The following is a 19,994-nucleotide window of genomic DNA, read 5'->3' on the forward strand; positions in this document are numbered from 1 at the left end:
AGTGGTACCTCAGGTTAATAACAGTTTCAGGTTAAGAATGGACCACCAGAATGAAAAAATTCCTAACCTGAAGTACCACTCTAGTTATTCATTCACAATAAATATTTACTTCAACAGAACCACAGGCAAAGTTACTATGTGACAATATTTTTCTTTCAAAAAAATGGAAGGCCTTACCTGATAAATCCCAGGTTTAGATACAAAGATTAAATTCTGACATTGTGGCAGGTTTACTAATCTCCAAACCATGCCTTTAAGATTAGTATCATGCTGCAGGCTCATGTGCTATTGCCTCCCTCTCATGTACGGATTCCATCCTCCCTTTCCTGATTTTGTTGAACCAGAGTTTGCTGGGCGGGTGGATATGATAAATTATGATTAGGGTTAACTAAGATTTGCCTTTAGGGACGCAGGTGGCGCTGTGGGTAAAAGCCTCAGCGCCTAGGGCTTGCCGATCGAAAGGTCGGCGGTTCGAATCCCCACGGCGGGGTGCGCTCCCGTTGCTCGGTCCCAGCGCCTGCCAACCTAGCAGTTCGAAAGCACCCCCGGGTGCAAGTAGATAAATAGGGACCGCTTACTAGCGGGAAGGTAAACGGCGTTTCCGTGTGCTGCGCTGGCTCGCCAGATGCAGCTTGTCACGCTGGCCATGTGACCCGGAAGTGTCTCCGGACAGCGCTGGCCCCCGGCCTCTTGAGTGAGATGGGCACACAACCCTAGAGTCTGTCAAGACTGGCCCGTACAGGCAGGGGTACCTTAACCTTTACCTATAAGATTTGCCTTTAAATCAGGATTACAAAACATGATTTGAAGTCAGTTCACTAATCATGGTTTGGAAACAATCTCTACTTAGCCCTAACCATAGTTTGTCTGAATTAAATGTCACAACAAACCATGGTAAGATCAAACTAGGAAAGCGAGGAGTGGGAATCCCACCCCACATTCCCAAACTCTGAAACACTGGAGATTAGATAATTCAGTTTTACCAATCAGGTAAGCCTTTCATATGGTCAAGAGTGAGTGAATCTTGCTTTCTTCCTTACCCACCATGCTCTTGAAGAAGTGAGTCTCAGGAACTCCTGTACGCATGAGAGCCTCATGATCTTCCCACCTTTTTAATGTAAAAGAATAGCTTTATTCAGGCCATTGTGCGTATGGGTTTCATCGCAGGAAGCTCGTAGTTTGCATGGTGGAGAGGAGAGATGGGCACTTGAGGTTTCCCTGCAGCAGCATTCTCCAACCTGGTGCCCTCCAGATGTTGTTGGACTACAACTCTCATTATCTCTGACCATGGACCGTGCTGGCTTGGGCTTTTGGGGACCAGTTGGGGAAGACCGCTTCACAGCAACAGACTGACTGAATTGCTGATGCGTGATAATGGGGTGCAGTGAAAATGTGGCTTCACTGACTACAAAATGTACACTCCTAAGAGCAGGTCAGTTCAAAATTACATGGGAAAGAAATTTTCACATATAGTATGTATTACCCTAGTGCTTTTCAGCCTTGGGTCTCCAGGTGTCATTTAATTACCTTCATCTCCAGCAGGCTTTGTTTGAACTGGATGATGAGAGTTGTAGTCCAACAACATCTGGGCTTCTAAGGTTGAAGAAGAGTGCCCTAGAATTTAGTGGCACTTCAGCTCCTATATGGTTCAGTGGATGAAGGGAAGCATTGGGACAGATCTTGGATTGAAATCCCAGCTCAGCTATAAACCTGTTGGGTGACTATGCATTAGCTACTGCGGTTAAAATGGGAATTATAGGGACTTAGACTTGTCTCAGAGGGCTGTTGTAGGGATAAATGAGGTTCTGATTATACAGAATACTGTGGCATTAAAATTGCTGTATAAATGATAGATTATGATAGTTGCTGATAATAACCTAAAATAATGGTTGGACTTCTGAAGAAGGGTTCATTTCTCCAGTGCCTTACAGGTTCTGATAAATCCCTGCCTTTGAGAAATTAACTACTAAATATAGAATTCATTTATTTTCCCGTGGGATTTTTCGTAAGTATAAAGGACTACCACATCACTTTCTTACCGCTCTCCAGCTTTTTCAGTGGAGCTTAAAAATGCATAAAGTAGAAGAAGCGAGTGACGACTTACAAGCAACACGGTCATTTCAGTGTGTGATAAGTTTTCTGGAAACAGATATTTAGAAGAAAGAGAGGCTGCACTTTTAAATATGTAATAATATTTGGATAAAGGGAGGCAGTTATCGGTTGATTGACTAATGCACTGTATTGCAACTACTATCTCTTGGACTAGTTTGGTGGGGTGGAAGGGAGTATTGTATGGGCCCAGGTGAATAGCAAGGCAAAGGGTTTGGGGAACCTGTTCTCCAGATGTTGTATCACAACACCCATCATCTCTGATTATTAGCCCTGTTGTTTGTGGCTGATAGGGGTTGGAAGGCCTATCCCGGGGCTTATAGAACAAAGGGGGGATTTAGTAGAATTCATATATGAGGCAAGTCATAGGCACTGAAGAAAAAAGTGGATGGATATTTCTCTTTCCCATTCCTATAACAGAAATTTACACAACTGAATGAGACAAAAGAACCTTGGAACTATGTTCTTCAGAAGCATCTGAGGTCCTGCACATATCTTAGAATCCTTCAGGTTTCTTGAGTATTTTTGTAACACTTTTATGTAGTTTAAAGACCAGGTTGTCTGTGAAAGAGTTGAGATTAAGCAATGCTCCACACATTAATTCAACTCAATTTCTCTGTATCAGCTGAAATGTACATATTTTTAGTTTAGTGATGGCAAGCGAATCAACTGTATGTTTCAGTGTATCACTAAATGATACTTGGTATTCAGAAAAATGATTGCATCTTAATTTTAAGGCAATATTTTACAGCACAAAAGCCCAACTTCTGTTCTGTAAATCTTGCGAACTCAAGGTCATTTCACCTTATAAACAGAAATCATCACTCTGATGGCAATGGAAAACAGAAAATTAATCAATTTTATTTCTTTTTAAAAACCAGAAAATAAATTAGATACGGGTGTCAGGGAGTAGTATATGCAGCTGAACTTAATTTAACAAATGTCTGCAGTGCACTAAAAATGCATGGTTTATGTGCAACAATGAGTGTTTTGGAAGCAGAATATTAGGGAAATTAGCATTCTGTATACCAAAGCAGTTCCTACATATAGCCAGCATAGTAACATTTAATATGTAAAAATATCAAAAGGTAATTCAATTTAACTCCCTGTTACCCTTTCTTTAAGTTAATATGGGTGGGCCTTATTGCATGGATTGACTGATAAGATTTATAAACATAGCCCTTAGCAATCTCTCTTGTCATTTTATTTTTTTGTTATTCACATCAACATAGTGCAATAGCGCCTTCCTTAAAATTCATATCATTCATGCCATGATTGACAGGGTACAGCTTCATTATGCAGTTTGCTAGATGGACCAATTATGGCTATGAATACACAAATGGGGTGAATGAAAGGAACACGTAATTGATTCTCAGCTTGGTGTGTTAGTTCGTTAGCCATTTTAATGCAGTGCACTCACTTCTAAAAAGCACCAAATGAGTGAAAGTTGTTTGTACTTTTTCTGTTTGTTTGAAAATTCATTAATGCTAATACTTTTCCTGAATACTTGGGAAAGGGAAAAACAGAATATTTGTAAATTGCATCAGTGCCCTCCACATTCATTTTGTGTCAGACGTACACTTTTCAATTTATACTTACGTAAACAAAAGTCATTTTTTCCTCCATTGCTGCCATTCCCTTGTCTGCGGCCTATTCTTCCCCTTTGGTAGGAATCATTACCCTCTGTAAACATTTTTCAGAATTTGCTCCCAAAGATTTATTGACTGGTGTAAATAATGAAAAAGCCAAATGCAACAATTCTAATTTGCCTTAAACAACAACAACAACTCTTATGATGTAATTGATGAGGCAGAATACTATAGACAGTTTCATTTTTCAAAGGCCCTCAGGGGACTGCTTCCGAAAAGTTGATTAAATCTGCAAATTGCATTAATTTCCACTGTTGTCTGAGCTGTGACATGAATGTTTTAAATATATGTCATACTCACAATATGGCTGAGACCATGTGTGCCTCATTTATGCACAGTCAAAATGAAACTAGATATAAACATTTTCCTGTATAGCCACTCATTTTGGCCTGCAAGCCAGTTTTATATCTGCAGCAGTTGGGTTTTTAAGGCTGTTCGGTTTCACAGAAAGCAAGAAATGAAACAAAAGGACCCACATTTATTTCTCTTGGATGTAATCATATGTGAGTATTAATATCAGTTTTTTTGTCCCCGTACCCCTCTTCCAGTGTCTCTGGGTAAATAAATATAGCAAGATGGGTCCATACCCCCCTGTAGACCAACTTTGGCTGAGATTGGTTAGAAGTCAGCCTTCTGTATGACTCCTGAAGTGTTACCCCTTTTTTTTGGCAAATGGGTGCCAAAGTCTTTAAAGAGGAATAAAGACTTCCTCTATGCCACATGTGCCCAAATTCTTCCTTGCTGTTCCTATATTCAGGCAGATGGATAGCTGCTTCTTCTTTGCCGATCTCTCGTAACCAAGTAAGATTGTCTTCCATAAACATGGTTTTAATAGGTTTTAATTCCAGCTGTGCCATAGAGTGGCTGCAAAACAACACCTTCAGACGATGCTTCTTTGCGCCAGTCATGTTGGCACTCTCTTAGCAAAGTTGGGCGGCCAAGTGCTTATCACTGTTGTAGTCTAGAAGGAAGGGACAGTCTTCTAGACAACAATTTCAGTCAGGGCCTGTGACTCTGTTAGGTCAGTAGCCTAAATATGAGCCAACGGAAAGTTCAGTCAGCCTAGCAAAGCTTGACCTTAGCCGAGAGGTCTAACCACAAGCAACTAATGCTTTCTTGTACAGGCAATGGCCATTTCATGCACGGGTTCTGTTCCTGACCCCAGTGCATGTCGGAGCACATATAAGCATGCTCTGCCCCTTTTTTACCCTGCCCCTGTTCTGCACCCCGTTTCACCACCTTCTGGGTCCTAAAGGACTCATACATTGAGCAGTTGCACGGCAACTGGATGCACCTAAAATGGCTGCCACCTGTATCTAACAAATGACCGCGGTATTCATTCAAGGTAACAGTTCAGATTTACTGAGAACTAAGCTGTCTGTGTCTTATCATTTGTATGAAAATACAGCAATATTATATTCATAGCCAGTCTTATTTTTTATATTTGTATTACATGTTTAAAATACTTTACCTCTGACCTTTCTTAGATTCTCTGTATTGCTTTATGACCCATTCGGCCCTACAGGCAAGTATGTGGAGAGGGTTAATTGAGAAGTGAATTGACTCACCTTTTTCTTCTCATATGTGATAATTGAGTGTGGCATTGTCTTTTCAGGTGTTTTCTGGTTTTTCCTTTCCCTCTGTATCTGTGTTTTATTTTTCTACGTTTACATTTATTCTTATTTTTTAACACTCAGTATTTTAATTGTATTTTATATGTGCTTATTTCAATAACTTTTAACAAACAAACAAACAAACAACAAACCTGTGCTAGTTTGTGAACACCCACCAGGCAATGGAATATGAGATTGAACTGTAAATCTAGTGTCCATATCTCACAACTTCTGTTGTTCTGCTTCTCTCTCAGATTTGATTTTCTCTTATCATGAAGGAGATTGTCTGAATGGTTCTTCATTCCTTCATTTATGTTGTTAGTAGTTCTTCCTTGTTGTCAACAATTTTGTCAGTAAAAGTAAAGGTGAGTTACATCCCCATGAGCAGTATGGTTTTCATTCTTTTCTCGGCCTGGTTGTGGACACCTCCCCTCTTTCACAGTAGACATTTATTAAAGCTTGAAATTTCAGAACTACAGATCTTTGACAAAGTTAGGGCCATCAATATTGTTGTCTTGTTTTCTTTCTAAGCTTGCAGACAGTGGGCAGTACTGGGTGCATCTTCAAATATTGGCACAATGGAACTTGAGCATTTGGTCCCATAGGGTGCTGTTTCAGCTGTTATGAATTCAGTATTTGTTCAGATTTGCTGGAAATACATTTTTCAAACTAAGATGAACAACTGGAGCCTACAACATAGAGTTACAGTGCAGCCTGTTCCTGTTCAGCTGCACTCTTTCTCAAGACAATTGCATCTCCCAGTTTCCCATTCCCTCTTTCCAAGAATCAGCTAGCTTTCTATGACGGTTGAACGTGTTTAGTCCTCACCAGGCTGTTTTCGAACCTTCCCATTAGTGCCTCCCCTCCATACTTCTGTCAATTTTGTAGTTTCTCCAATTCTGCTGATTCCTCCTTGTTTTATGTGGATGGTGCTGTTTGGGCAACATAATGGCTGCTTACCGGGTAATTGGGTGGGTGTGTTTATTTGAATCCTGGCCAATCTGGAAGGTATATGCTAACCTTTCCTTCTAGGGCACTGTGATCATTGTCTTGGCTGTGGTTCAATCATGGTTGCTATTTTCAGAGCCAGAAAGCATTTTTCCTCCAAACAGATTGGCCTTGTCTGGAGGTTTCCCTTCCCCATAGCAATAGTTGCAACATCGGGGGATAAGGCATTGGGTGGAATCCTTCTAATCTAACATCATGCAGAAGGTGAAGAGGTGTGGCAAATGGGCCACGGAGCTTCCTTCAATGGTTTGGGAGGGTCATCTATGTAAAGCTGTGGCTTGCAGAGGACCCATTTAACTCTGGGCTTGACCGTGTCGTGTGACAGCCCTACACCAAGGGGCTGTGAGGGATTTACATCCAGTGCCTAAGCCAGATCCAACCTACAACTGGAATCAATAAAGTTGTGGCCAATTTTTTAATTCCACTGTGAGTGGGTCCGCAACAACCCATACTGCGGAGAATCAGCTCACTATTCATTTCATAGGGCTTGCTAGGCAATACATTTTTCCTAGCTTTGAGGATGTCTTCCCCCTCATTAGTATAGAGTGTTTCAACGCTTGTTTACATTCCTTGCTGGCATTGTGATCCTCACAGGTTATCACAAATGGCAGCATGCAGACAGCAGGGGACATGAATACAAACAACAAATACGTGCCATGCTTGATGAACGTCTGAGCCCGCTGCTGTGTGCTGGGATTGTTCTTCCTATTAATTATGCTCTTCTCTCCAAATCAAGATCACTGCACTTTTACTGCTTTATGTTGCACCGTGACTTTAAAGGGGAGAGGGAACTGTAGTGTTTCCTTGTGTGTGCCTGTGTGTTCCTTTTGTGTGTGAATAATTATGTTGTAGCTGCCTTTCCTATTTAGCCTGGCAATGAGGTCTTTGTAATTTACAAACTCCTTTACTTAGGGGAGTCAGTAGTTCTTGCTTTATCTGTTTCTCTGGCAACAACTTTCCACAGCAAATGGTGAAACATACACAACTGCCTTCTTTGTTCCTTGCTATAAAGATTGAATTTCTCTGGACCATAATATCCCACTGCTAGATTTTCCAATGGTAGCCACAAATAACCATTGCGGTGAAGTAGTGTTGGATTTAGATCTGGCAGTCTTGGGTTGAAACCTCTACTTCAAAGTCAAAACTTAGATGGTGGCCTTGGATCAGTCACACTCAAGTGTTGTCTACGGTGTGGTCCATGTATGCTGTCTTGTGCTCTTTGGCAGAAAGATTAAATTAAAAATGTATTTACTTAATATTATTTCTAATACACAATACATATTAATGACGTGTTTTCCTTAATTCTGCCTGGATGGGCACTTGGGAGCAAGGTACACTTTGAGAAAAAAGGACTGTCTTGCAGAGCCAGCACTGTGCATTATTAATATATATTTTCACCTCTCCAATATGGTTTCTAATGAACATATTCATGCACCACCCTGAGAAACGCTTTTATGCCACATATATTACTCTTACCCCATTTTTAAAAGAATGTATTCTTAAAACACTTTTCATACAGACACTATTATCTAGCATTTTGTTATTTTCTATTCACGGTTCTTTTTTCTTTCTTCACTGGTGTTTGCAATTTTACCTAATTTGTTCTCATTGCCTAATTTTCACCTGTGTTTTAGTCACTTGCCAAGAGCATTATTGGATGCCTTAGATGAAAGTAAAACTAATGCAGCTGCCTAAACTGTTTTCCTTTCTCCTTCTTTCACTTGTTCTCTTTCTCCCTTCCTCTCCACTTTCAATGCTATATTTATTAACCTTTAGCGACAATTTGCTTGTTTCACATGTACGTTAGAACATTTTCTCTTCCCTTGCTAATTGCATAACTCTTTGCGGGCATTTTACAATTCTCTGACTTTGTGTCAGTGTTCTGTAGAAAGTACTTAAACTTTTCAGGGTTTTAAAATTTGGCTTTAAAAGAGATGTTTGGTACAGCCTTTTCCTTTATAATTCAATGGGAGCCTGGGGAAGGACAGCCCCACATCTTTCTAGTCCATGTTTGCCTTGCAGTACATCCTAGGTGACTACTGTTTATGAAAAGCGTGTTCTCATTCATAGAGAGCATGTGTTGTGGTGGGGTCTGACAGGCCACCCCTCTGTTGCTGGGCAGGTTAGTTTGGATGACCATCCGTAGTGATTGGGCGGTTGGGTTGCTGGGCAAATTTTGGTGTTGCCATTTAGGGGGTTAGACCAAAGGTTATAAAATTAAGTCACGCAGCACTGACTGGGCTCTTTTGCTGCATGCATCAGATCACCCTCCCTAATTTAGGGCTCTTGGTTGACCTTGCTATCCCTGTCATGGGGTCATCTGCTTTTGGGGCAGGGGCCTGGTAGGAATTTTGTCCATTTGGCTGATTGGCTGGTCACATTCGGTTTTTGCCTACTGCATAGCAAATCGTCACAACTTATAAGGTTGTGGTTAGGCACTGGTTAAAAAAATTGCTTTGTGGAGGGGTAGGGATTGGCAGTGCCTGCCCCTCCAATGCTGCTGCTGCAAGGGAATTCCTTTAAAGGAATCCAGGGGCTTGCCATTCTTTTGTCTGTACCCCTGAATGGGGCTTAGGGCCGTGCAAGCCCCCGGGAGCATGCGGGGGGGGGTGAGGGTCTGGTGCCTGGCTCCATGCTCTCCCCATATTATTTTCCCTTACTGGCTTTTGCTGGAATCCGGAAGTCAGTTCTGTCCAGGGGTGGGGGACAGATAGTCTGAACCAATGCCTAAGCAACCACTCACATTTATGTATTTTAATAAAGTTGTGGCCAAAATTATGCAAAAAATATGTGTGAATTGTGAATTATTAGGGGTGGCTTGGGGGACCTCGACACGCAACAAATGTGGCCCTAGCCTATTGTTCAGTGTATGTATCTCAGCTCTGTCTCAACTTGCTAATTTCCTTCTGTTTTTTTGATATGTGGATGAATGGCCTCGGTTTCCTGAAGGTTACACTAGTCTCCCTCGCACTGCAAACTATAGGCTCTTAAGATATTCTTGCTGTTTGGATTTTGGGCAGTCTATAAGGGCATCTTTTCTGTCCCATTACAGCTCAACACTTGTCTCTAATTGCAAAACTCATTATTACAGTGGAGATTAAGGTTATGTGATGATCACATGCCTGCACTCTCCAAATTTCTTTCTGGTGTTTGGCATATCAGAAATTTTATATATATATATATATATATATATATATATATATATATATATAGCTTAGCTTAGAATATGAACCTTGATGTATGTTAGAAACAGCTGTATTAATAGAGGAATCGCTCTCCAATGCTGGCCTGATTCTGATAGGAAAAACAATAAAACAGTTGTACAGATTCAAGGACAAATGCAGCAACCTGAACCAGCACACTTCCCGTTGCTGCAGTCTGTTACATCAGTGCAAATGTTTAGTAATTAGTAGCCTTGTTTGCAGCTCTGAAGCCACCATGTAATGTGTGCATATTAATGGAGTGTTTGGACACTGTTAATTATGAATGATGTATTACTTTTGCTGGTCTAGTGCACCAATAAAATGTCAAGCTTGTCTGTTGCAGCACGGTGTGGTGCTGAGTACTTAATGCTGATAAGAAGACCCTACTGCTGTAGCCTACTTGTATGGTATATTCAAGCATTTAGCAGAATTAATAAAATGAAGCTTCTCTGTGTTAGGCATTGGGGGGGGGGGAGCTGTAACCATAAAAGGAAAAAACATTTCACATGCATAGAAATTTGGTTTTACACCGTTCACTGAGCAAGCTGTTATGGTCAAATACTGTAAACAGCTATAATGAAAGGGTTTCCAGAATGAAATGTGGAAACAGATATTTCTCCCTGTGCATTTCCATGTTTATTCCACCGGCAACTGTTCTGAGTTTATTATTGTGCTGCATAAAATACACATGGAATATAATGCTTAGCCTAGCTGAAGGGTAAAGCCAATGTCCCTGTTTTGATCACTAGTTGTCATCCTTCTTGTCACCTGCCAAGTGTTAAGTGTCAACTTCAGATTTCAGTTTTTGGGAACAATTTTAACAGGCTTTGCTGTTAAGTATTGTAGATGTAATAATGAAACCAAATAATGCAGTTTTGTTCCTGTAACTAGAGGAAATAACTATGATTAAAAAGGAAAGGTTGATATTTCTCGTTTTTTGTGCTTCTCAGTGTGATTTTTACAGCAGTTAGAAAGTTTAGCTGTGTAAATCTGGTTTGTGCCAGGCACACAGAATTTACTGACGATATGAATTCCCTAGTGGGAGTTGCCCATTGGCAGTCAATTGAATCTTAACATTTGTTGATCTACAAAGAAAATTGAAGAATTTAAACGTGGTTTCAGTCTGGCAGGCTAGGGAGAGCCTGGGAATACTATATAATGCTAGGCGGTAAGTTTCGGTGGTATCCATGTTGTAAAAATTGAAAGTTGTTGGGTATTTTTTTAAGGTTGAGAATAGTGAAAAATCATCCATAATTATGACTGCTGGTACACACTTGTAGAATAAGAGAGGGAGAGGAAGTACCCACTGAAAATATAGTTAATGATAATGGAATTGAAGATGAGAGAGGCTGTGGCTGGAAAGCACATTTGCTTTTGTAGGTATGTTCTATGTCACCAGAGTCAGACCCAATAGAAATATTCCTCTGGCACCATGGCAGGCATAAAACATTCCTCTTAGACTGGTTCCACATTGGTTTGCTGATAACACATGATAAACTGCATTGTGTGAAATCTTAATTACCAATTTCACCTCTGGCATGCATGTTCTGATGGGAGATAGGGAAGCATCAATGTGATTAGGGCAAATCACACGTATCTAACAGTCTGAACTTTACCAAGGTAATGTGGAGCTATGTTCTGGCAGCGGAGGGGGAAAGCATTTTACAGGTGTCAGCCATGCCACCACAATAACGTATGAACTGGGCACAGGAAAGTTAGGGAAGCAGAGAAGAATATCAGGATTTGCACATGTAAAAGCCTGTCAGTACAAGGAAGGTCCAGATAAATGAGCAAAATAATGAAAGAGAAAGTTGAATATTATGTCATAGCTTAAATGTTTCAGTAAGTACTGTCTGCTAATTTGGGGACATAAAAAAGACAGCCTCATTCTTGCATTGTTCCTGAGTTCTGTTTTAACTTCAATGTCCTGAGTTAAATGTTGCCTTTATAGCTATCATTTATTTGTTTTCTGTGCTGTATCAGTGTCTTCTGCCTTAGCCCTATAGATTTAGAAGCTCATCTTTTAACATTTTGTATGATCCTATTGAAGATCTGATAACATTAACTTGATTTTTTAATTATTCTTGCAGATGTCATTCATACTGTGGGCCCTATAGCAAGAGGACATATTAGTGATAGCCATAAGGAAGACTTGGCAAATTGCTATAAGTCCTCCCTGAAATTGGCCAAAGAGAACCTCATCAGATCTATTGTAAGTACTTTGCAATATTTATCATTTGTTGTTTGTCTTCGGGAATGATGCATTGACAGCCTTCCACAAATCTTGAAAACAGTCAATATTTGCTATATGTTGCATTGTGGCATTGTAGGAAGTAATGGAAGAATATTGCATGTAAAATAAATAAGAGCATTTGAAAGGCTATTACATTCAACACACTGCCCTGCTAAAAATCCAGACCTAAACATATATGCTGCTGAAATTTTGGGTTCATTAAATCTTTATTTAAAAATCCTACTCAAGCATGTTCATTTCTATTCATGCGCCAAGGATCCCTACTTGCTCTTCTGATTTCTAGCTAGTTCTGTTTGGTGTTATCCCTGTTTTTGTGTAAGTCGCTACATTATCTTATTGTTGTTGTTTTTATTAACTACCACAAGCTATTGTGATGGACACTAACATAATATGTCTTCTAAGATTCTTTCTTTAAATATAAAATTTTATTTAAAACAAAGATAAAACAACTACACACAGTCAGAGAATCAACTCCGACCACTGGATTTCATTATTAATGACAATTGTTTTCTTCAGACTCAGAACCAGTGTTTTATACAAAACCATTCCTCTTACTACACTGTGTAAGGCTACAATTCTGTATACTTGAGAGGGAGTAAATCCTACTAATTCAATAGGGCTTACATCTGAGCAAACATATATTGTATTGCATTGTTTGTTCACACATGATTCCAGATAAGAGGATTATATGTAATTATTCTAATCAACATACTTTTTCTGTATATAGTTTTTATGTTGAGGGCACTAGCTGTAATATTATTTTTTATGTGGATGCTAACAGCAGCCCATCATCAGTTTCTGATGAATGTTTTTGACAAGCAGCTTATTCTTGGATAGTGACACAATGTTCACCTATTGCACATATTCTGCATTTGGTAACCTACAATGATGCACACATTTTCAGTATATTTCTCTTGTAAGCATCCATGTGACCCAGCACTTTCTCAGTGTTAATGAGCAGACTTGGTTTCTGCAAAAACACCAAACAGAAAAGCCCACACCATTCGCTATCATCACCATGTTGCAGTGGATATCCAAGCTTTTCTAGACTGACTTCTTCAGTTTCCAGAGTGGTTTAACAATCAGTGCCTCTTCACAGCGCAGGCACTCTGAGAATTGTAGCTCTGTGAGGGGCACTAGAGGCTTCCTAACAACTCCCAGAATTCTTAACAAACTACAGCTCCCAGAATTCTTCAGGGGAAGGCACGAATGCTTAAAGTGATATGGTAGTGCTTTACATGCATGGTCTGAATGTGGCCTAGCTCAGTCCCCTGCTTGATTCAGAAAATCCAGCGTTATCTACTGCAATTATTAAGTTTGCAGATGACACCACCATAATGGGTTTAATAACAGGTGGAGACGAATCAGCGTATAGAGGGGAGGTCCAAAAAATATCTACATGGTACCTAGGGAACAACTTGCACCTTAATATCAGCAAGACAAAGGAGATGGTGTTGGACTTTCGGAGGAAGAGAGGAGAACTAGGGCCACTATACATCGGGGAGGGCTGTGTAGAGAGAGTCTCCTCCTTTAAATTCCTAGGAGTTTATCACAGTGAAGACCTTACTTGGAAAATAAATACAACCCAGGCGGTTAAGAAAGCCCAACAGAGACTCCATCTCCCCAAAGTATTGTGGAAGACGATGTCAATCAACATTTGATGATCTCCTTCTACCGGTCAACAATAGAAAGTGTACTTTCATACTGCATCACGGTGTGGTATGCTGGCTTGACATCATCTGATAGGAAGTGCCTGCAGAGGGTGGTGAATACAGCACAAGATATTATGGGCTGTCCCGTGAATCTGCTGGATGAAATAGTGGAAATAACGTTGCTTCAGGAGAGTGAGGAAAATTCTCACACCCTGGCCGGCACTTTCTTGATCCCCTGCCCTCAGGCAGAAGATATAGAAGCATGATTAGTTGCACCAACAGGGTAAAGAACAGCTTCTATCCGTGGGCTGTTAGGCTGCTGAATTAAAAGATAACAACAGGGCAACTGACTTTCGGGTTTGGTGTGTGTGTGTCAGTAAACGAGGGGAATTAAGACTGAGAGCTGCGTGGGGGGTGCTCATGTAATCTCACTGTATACAAGTTGTACAAGTGACAATAAAGTATTTCAATATTTCAAGTTAGAGCATCCCTGACAGTTGGTGGTTCAGCCTCTCCAGTGGAGGAGAACCCATCACACCCCCACACTCCCGGTGCAGTTGGTTAACCCTACAGTTAAGAAGATTCTTCTAATGTTCAACTGAAATCTACTCTCTCATTAGATCTATTCCCACCCTTTAGAACAGCAGGGTTTTGCCCTCTTCCATGTGACAGCCCCCAAGAGTGCTATTATACTCAGTCTTCTCCAGGTTAAATATGACCTGTCCCTTCAACCTTTCTCATAGCATTTGTTTTACATATCCCTGACCATCTTTGTAACAATTTGTGTACATCAACATCCTTCTTAAAAGTGCAGCACCCACAACTGGAGAGGGTACTCCCTTTAGCTTCCCTGCTGTCCACTACACAGAAAGGTCATAGCTTAGCTGTACAGCTTAAACTTTGCATGCAAAAGATTCCATGTTCAATTCCCAGCACCTCCGGGTAGGGCAGGGAGAGATTCGTTGCCTGTGGACAACAGCATAGACAATATTAGAAGAAGAGTTTGGATTTGATATCCCGCCTTTCACTCCCTTTCAGGAGTCTCAAAGCGGCTAACATTCTCCTTTCCCTTCCTCCCCCACAACAAACACTCTGTGAGGTGAGTGGGGCTGAGAGACTTCAGAGAAGTGTGACTGGCCCAAGGTCACCCAGCAGCTGCATGTGGAGGAGCGGAGACGCGAACCCGGTTCCCCAGATTACAAGACTACCGCTCTTAACCACTACACCACACTGGCTCTATTGACAAGATACTGGTTTGACTCAGTATAAAGACAGCTTCCCATGTTCCACTAATAGTGAGGAAAAATGGGTAATGGATACAGGTGCATACATACCTTGACATGTGTACAAAACATGCTAAAGGACCAGGGATCAGGTCAATGGCAACCTTGCCACTAGGCTGAATAAGGCAGCTGATTTGGGGGAGTCATGAAAAGGCATCAAATAGTTATTTAAATGTACTATTATTGTAATTTTACTGCCAGGATGTGGGAGAGGCTCTACTTTATTATTATCTTAGGTGCCAAAATATGTTGGCTGACCTTGGTTTTCTTAAGTTGGCTTGTTGGGGGCACTATTTGCCTAAGGTAGCAAAATACCATTGATTGACCCTCAGGTCTTCTCCCCTCCTGCCCATTAGATGGCATCCTCTTTAAGTAGCAACTTCATTCTTTTGGTCTGTTGCATCCAGTGTTTGCACCTACAGGAGTGTGCACACCTGTCCAGAAGATAAACCAGAAGAGGAAATTAGAGAGCTCTGATTTAAAAAACTTCATTTATATTTGCTGTAACTGCATTTATATTGCCCTAAGTTTTTGTGAGATTTTACTTTTTTACTTGGTAAACTGAGAGATAGCTTTGGAAAGAACAGAAGTTTATGAATCTTTAAATGATAAATTGCCTAGTTGGCCACCCGTCTGAATCCATTCAATGAAGAAGCAATACCAGCTGGCAAAACAAATTCATCTGATATTTGCGAGCCACCTCCAAGGACTATGTGGAAATCTGCCATGTAACTGAGGCAATAACTTTAGTGGAGAAGACAACATTATGAATATGTTCACTGCTATTATGGATATGTTCAGTGGCCTATTGCATTTAGCATGGTTTTAGAATTCATTAAGTGAGTGAGATATTATCTGCTCTCTCTCTCTCTTTCTTTGTCGGAAGCCTACATTTCTGCTGTACTTGACGAAGTTCATATGGTCCCCTGAACCAGTGCTAATATAGAGAAACTTCTTAGTACATCAAGGCTTTCTTTCCTGTTTTCCTCCTTTCAGCCCCTGCATGTGGCTGACAGGTGCTCAAGCCGATGTGTCAGCTGAAGCCTGAGGTATTGTTAAACTGAAAATTTGAGAAGTACGCAGACAACAAGGGCTGAACATGAAACAAAAGGGATTATCTAAAATTCACAATGAAAACAGAATATAAAGTTAGCATTGTCTCTCTTTCATCCACAAGGCAGGCATTTGTCAAGACTGTTATGAAAATAGAAAAGTTTTATACACAGAAAATAACTGAGCTGTGAAAAACTGTCAGTCTTTTGTACAATATACGGTGTTAAAACAAATCTAAGCCTGGTCTTCACCATATTGGATGCAGTGATTTGTAACTCAGCATCTTGGGTTCCTCTGGACCATAAGGAGAGAAGCTTAAGCACATGCCTAACTCAGTTGTTAGAGCATGAGACTTTTAATCTCAGGGTTGTGGGTTTGATCCCCACATTGGGTAAAAGACTAGGGACCTTGTGGTCCCTTCCAACTCTATGATTCTATGAGGACAAGTGACCCCTTCCTGAAAAACGTATTTCCCCCGATGCATGCAAGTCAGATGCATTCAAGTCAAAATGTGTTCTTTTATAAACCACTCTACCTCTTACACGCCGTTGTATCTAAAATTTCCATTGTGCTGGCTGGGTTGGATGGGTGATGTAGGGCACAAGGTTTCCCAAGGATGCCTTGTATGGCTAAGGACTTTACCCATGTCTCACATTACATATAAATAGATCTTGACATTAAGCAGAGAGCAGGAAAAACAGGATAGTTATGTTCTTCCTTCACCATCATCAACAAAGAAGGAATGATAGCTACAGCCACTTAATAGCTGCTGACAGCATAACTGATAGGGTTTTAAGTTGGGTTCCTTTTTTGTTTGTGTAAAGAGCACATTAAGATAATTTCTAATGTGTTCTGTGTTCCTGCAGATAGTTTCTACCTTAATGTTCATGAGAACACTAGCTTGAAATTTTAATATTTGTACTGAACATTGTATGATCTCTCTGTGATGCTTTGCAATTATTAAGCCAGCTGAAAATGAGGTGGCGTATGGTGACAGGGTCCTTCACTATATTCGTTTGCCACCTCAATTGTTCGCCACTCAAATGAGTCTGCATTCTTACATTTTAATTCCCTTGTAGTCTCAAATTACATTATGGAACTGTCAAGTAAATTATATTTTCTTATACAGTTTTTCAGCTGAGAACGTTGCCATAGTAATGAGTTTCTAATCTAAAAAGCCTACAAGTCGGCTTTATTCTGTCACCTGACTTTTTTTGATGGAAACTTCCATCCGTCCTTCATGAGATTCACTTTGAAGGGAGCTGCCTCAGCTTCATATTCACCAGCTCTTGGGAGTATTTGCATGGAGACATGTTAGATCTTTATCCGTATTCTCATTGATCTTGCATTCTAAAATATTTATCTTGCAGCCTGATCCCCAGCACATTTATTTGGAAGTCCCAGTGAGCCCCATAGGACCTTGCTATTAGGTTGATTCAGAATTGCAGTCCTAATTTTTCAGTCTTCCCCTTAAATATTTGTTGTGGGGGACACACCCCATTTCTGATATCAGCAAGATGTGAGGTTTTAGCAGTGATGACAGTTGTAATTAACGCCGCTGCAATATGTTTATATCTGATGACACTGTAGCAGCTGGTAGATTAATATCCAGGTTTGGTTGGGTTTTTGGGGTGGGTGGGAATTGTGATGAGGAAAATAATATTAGAACTCTGGCAGTGGAGTTGAGGTTCCTGACAGTGAGTTTTCTTTGATGTCTTGAGATGGAATATTTATGAGGGTTCTAACAAGTTAGACAGTAACAACATGTCTTTCCTATTATGTTTGTACAGAGGACTGTTATACCATAATTCCCAGTTGTGCACTCTTACATTCTCTAGATATGAAAACAGAATTATGAAGCCCCATTGTTTGCGATGCAAGTTGGTTGGTATCCATTCCTCCATTATGGTTGAGGAGGTAGTGGGGAGTCTTTTGGGACTATACATTTAGTTCATTGGAAGCAATTTACTCCACCTCTTTGCTGGCATAACATTATGCCATCACTAAGAGTGAGATGGAGATCTGAGGGCCACAACCCTAATAATCCAACTTTTGGCTCTTGGTCCATGTAGTTGCACCAGTTTCATGGTTCCACTAGGATAAATGTGGTGCTATAATGGCATAGATCTATGACACTGGCAGACATGGAATCTTCTAGCTAATATAACTTGAGCATGGGATTTTGCATTAGTAATAGTGCAACAAATTGGACTATAAAACCATGATCTGCATTACAAAAAAATGTTCATGCTGCTACGTAAGAAGCAAGGTCTTTGAGTCAGTCATTAGTATTACTATATTCTAATGCCTTATGTTGCCACAGACTCCCATTGTAGCCAAGAGAGCTGTCAAATCTGTCGAACAAGCCAGTGAATGTTCAGCTGATGCTGAACAAATGTCTGCTACTTACATGGGATCATACTCCTTCCTTCAAAATAACCTCTTTTAGTCACATGTCAGTTTGAGCATTCCATATGTCCACTCTCTGTCTGGGTCTTCAAAGCACATTGCATGAGACATAAGCAACCCCCCAAGCCTCGGTGTTTTAATAATAATAATAATAATAATATATATATATATATATATATATATATATATATATATATATATATTATTTATACCCTGCCCTCCCCAGCCAAGACCAGGCTCAGGGCGGCTAACAGCCAATAATAAAAACAAGTTGATTAAAATACAATTTAAAAGATTAAGATACAACATTAAAACATTAGGATGCAGCCTCTTCACAGGAGGAGAAATGAAAAAGAAAGAGGGGGAGGGAATCAAACTGATTGTAAGCCAAGGGCCAGGTGGAACAACTCTGTCTTACAGGCCCTGCGGAAAGAAATCAGATCCCACAGGGCACTGGTCTCATGAGACAGAGCATTCCACCAAGCCGGAGCCAGTGTTGAGAAGGCCCTGGCTCTGGTTGAGGCTAATCTAACTTCCTTAGGGCCCAGGACCTCTAGGGTGTTGCTATATCTGGACCTTAAGGTCCTCCATGGGGCATACCAGGAGAGGCGGTCCTGTAGGTACGAGGGTCCTAGGCCGTGAACATATATTAAGCCAGTGGCTTTCAGCCAGTGTGCCATGGCACCCTGGGGTGCCTTGAATAATGGTCAGAGGTGCCAAGGGCAACACTGGCCTCTGTCCCTCTTTCCTTCCCTCCCTCCTCTGATGCCCTCTTGCATCTCTGCCTCCCAAAGACTTGCCAAGCTTTTTATTGCAGCAGCCCTGGCTATAAGCTCCACAGGCAAATGGTGCCTCTGAGTCGCACCTCTTTTTTGTGTGTTGGGGGGCAGTTCAGAGATCAGGGACGGCAGCAGCAGCTGCCCGGAGGACTCCCAAGGAAGGGGAGACGAAAGGAGGCTGAGGAACACTCCACAAGGGAGCGTGTTCGAAAAAGGATGAGAGGCTGCCAGCTCTGCAGGCAAGGGGTGACATAACTGGGCTTCTGAGCCCCACAGGGGAGCCACAGAAAGGATGTAGTTGGTTAAGGGAGCCATGGACTCAAGAAGGTTGAAAACCTCTGTATTAAGCTATGACTTTCCTAACTCTATTGGACCAAAAGTGAGTGTTTTGAACTTCATTAAAATACCTTTTTGAAATTACTTCACTCTCCCCACAGGACATCTAGTGCACTTTTGTATTTTGTATTTTGCAAGTTGCAAACTGTAAACAAAAGTGGTTTTTATTTAAATACCCCAAAGAGAAATAGTTTAGAAAAGCACCCACAAGTAAAGCTTTGTCTTAAGACTGGAGCCTCCAGGAAATGTGAAATTGGGCAGGAGTTATATTACTAGTATAACAGGGAGAGAGAAACTTGAAGATCATACTGTGTGCATGTAAGTGCAGTAGGACTGGAATGTACCTTTATTGCTTATTTATTTCAATTTGAAAACCCACTGAGTACTATAAGTATATATTCCCTTTAAAATACTTTGACACATTGACAAAAAATAGGTACTGTGCTTTCTTAGTTACCTACTTCTTTTTTTAAAAAAAATCCCCTGCCACTATATATTAGGATGACATATCTTTTCAAATAATGTTTTCATGAACCGTAAGAAAAGAATATTGTCTTTCACACCCAAGGAGAAGAGATCTCAGAGCATCCACTGCATGGCAAGTTGCCTTTAGAGAAGAGAACATCTGAACATTAGTTGCATCTTT

General features: G+C 40.7%; 1 protein-coding gene across 4 annotated transcripts in view; it reads left to right on the forward strand.

Moving 5' to 3' along the window:
- The window catches only part of MACROD2 (mono-ADP ribosylhydrolase 2), a 978,088-nt gene that overhangs the window by 464,476 nt on the left and 493,618 nt on the right, over positions 1 to 19,994 (forward strand). For all 4 annotated transcript variants that reach the window (XM_080999221.1, XM_080999220.1, XM_080999219.1 and 1 more), the window contains exon 6: positions 11,673 to 11,794. In XM_080999221.1, coding sequence (XP_080855347.1) covers positions 11,673 to 11,794 — 122 coding nt within the window. The remainder of the gene's footprint in view (positions 1 to 11,672; positions 11,795 to 19,994) is intronic.

The sequence above is a fragment of the Podarcis pityusensis genome, assembly GCF_964106645.2.
Source record: "Podarcis pityusensis genome assembly, chromosome: 3".
Lineage (NCBI taxonomy): Eukaryota > Metazoa > Chordata > Lepidosauria > Squamata > Lacertidae > Podarcis > Podarcis pityusensis.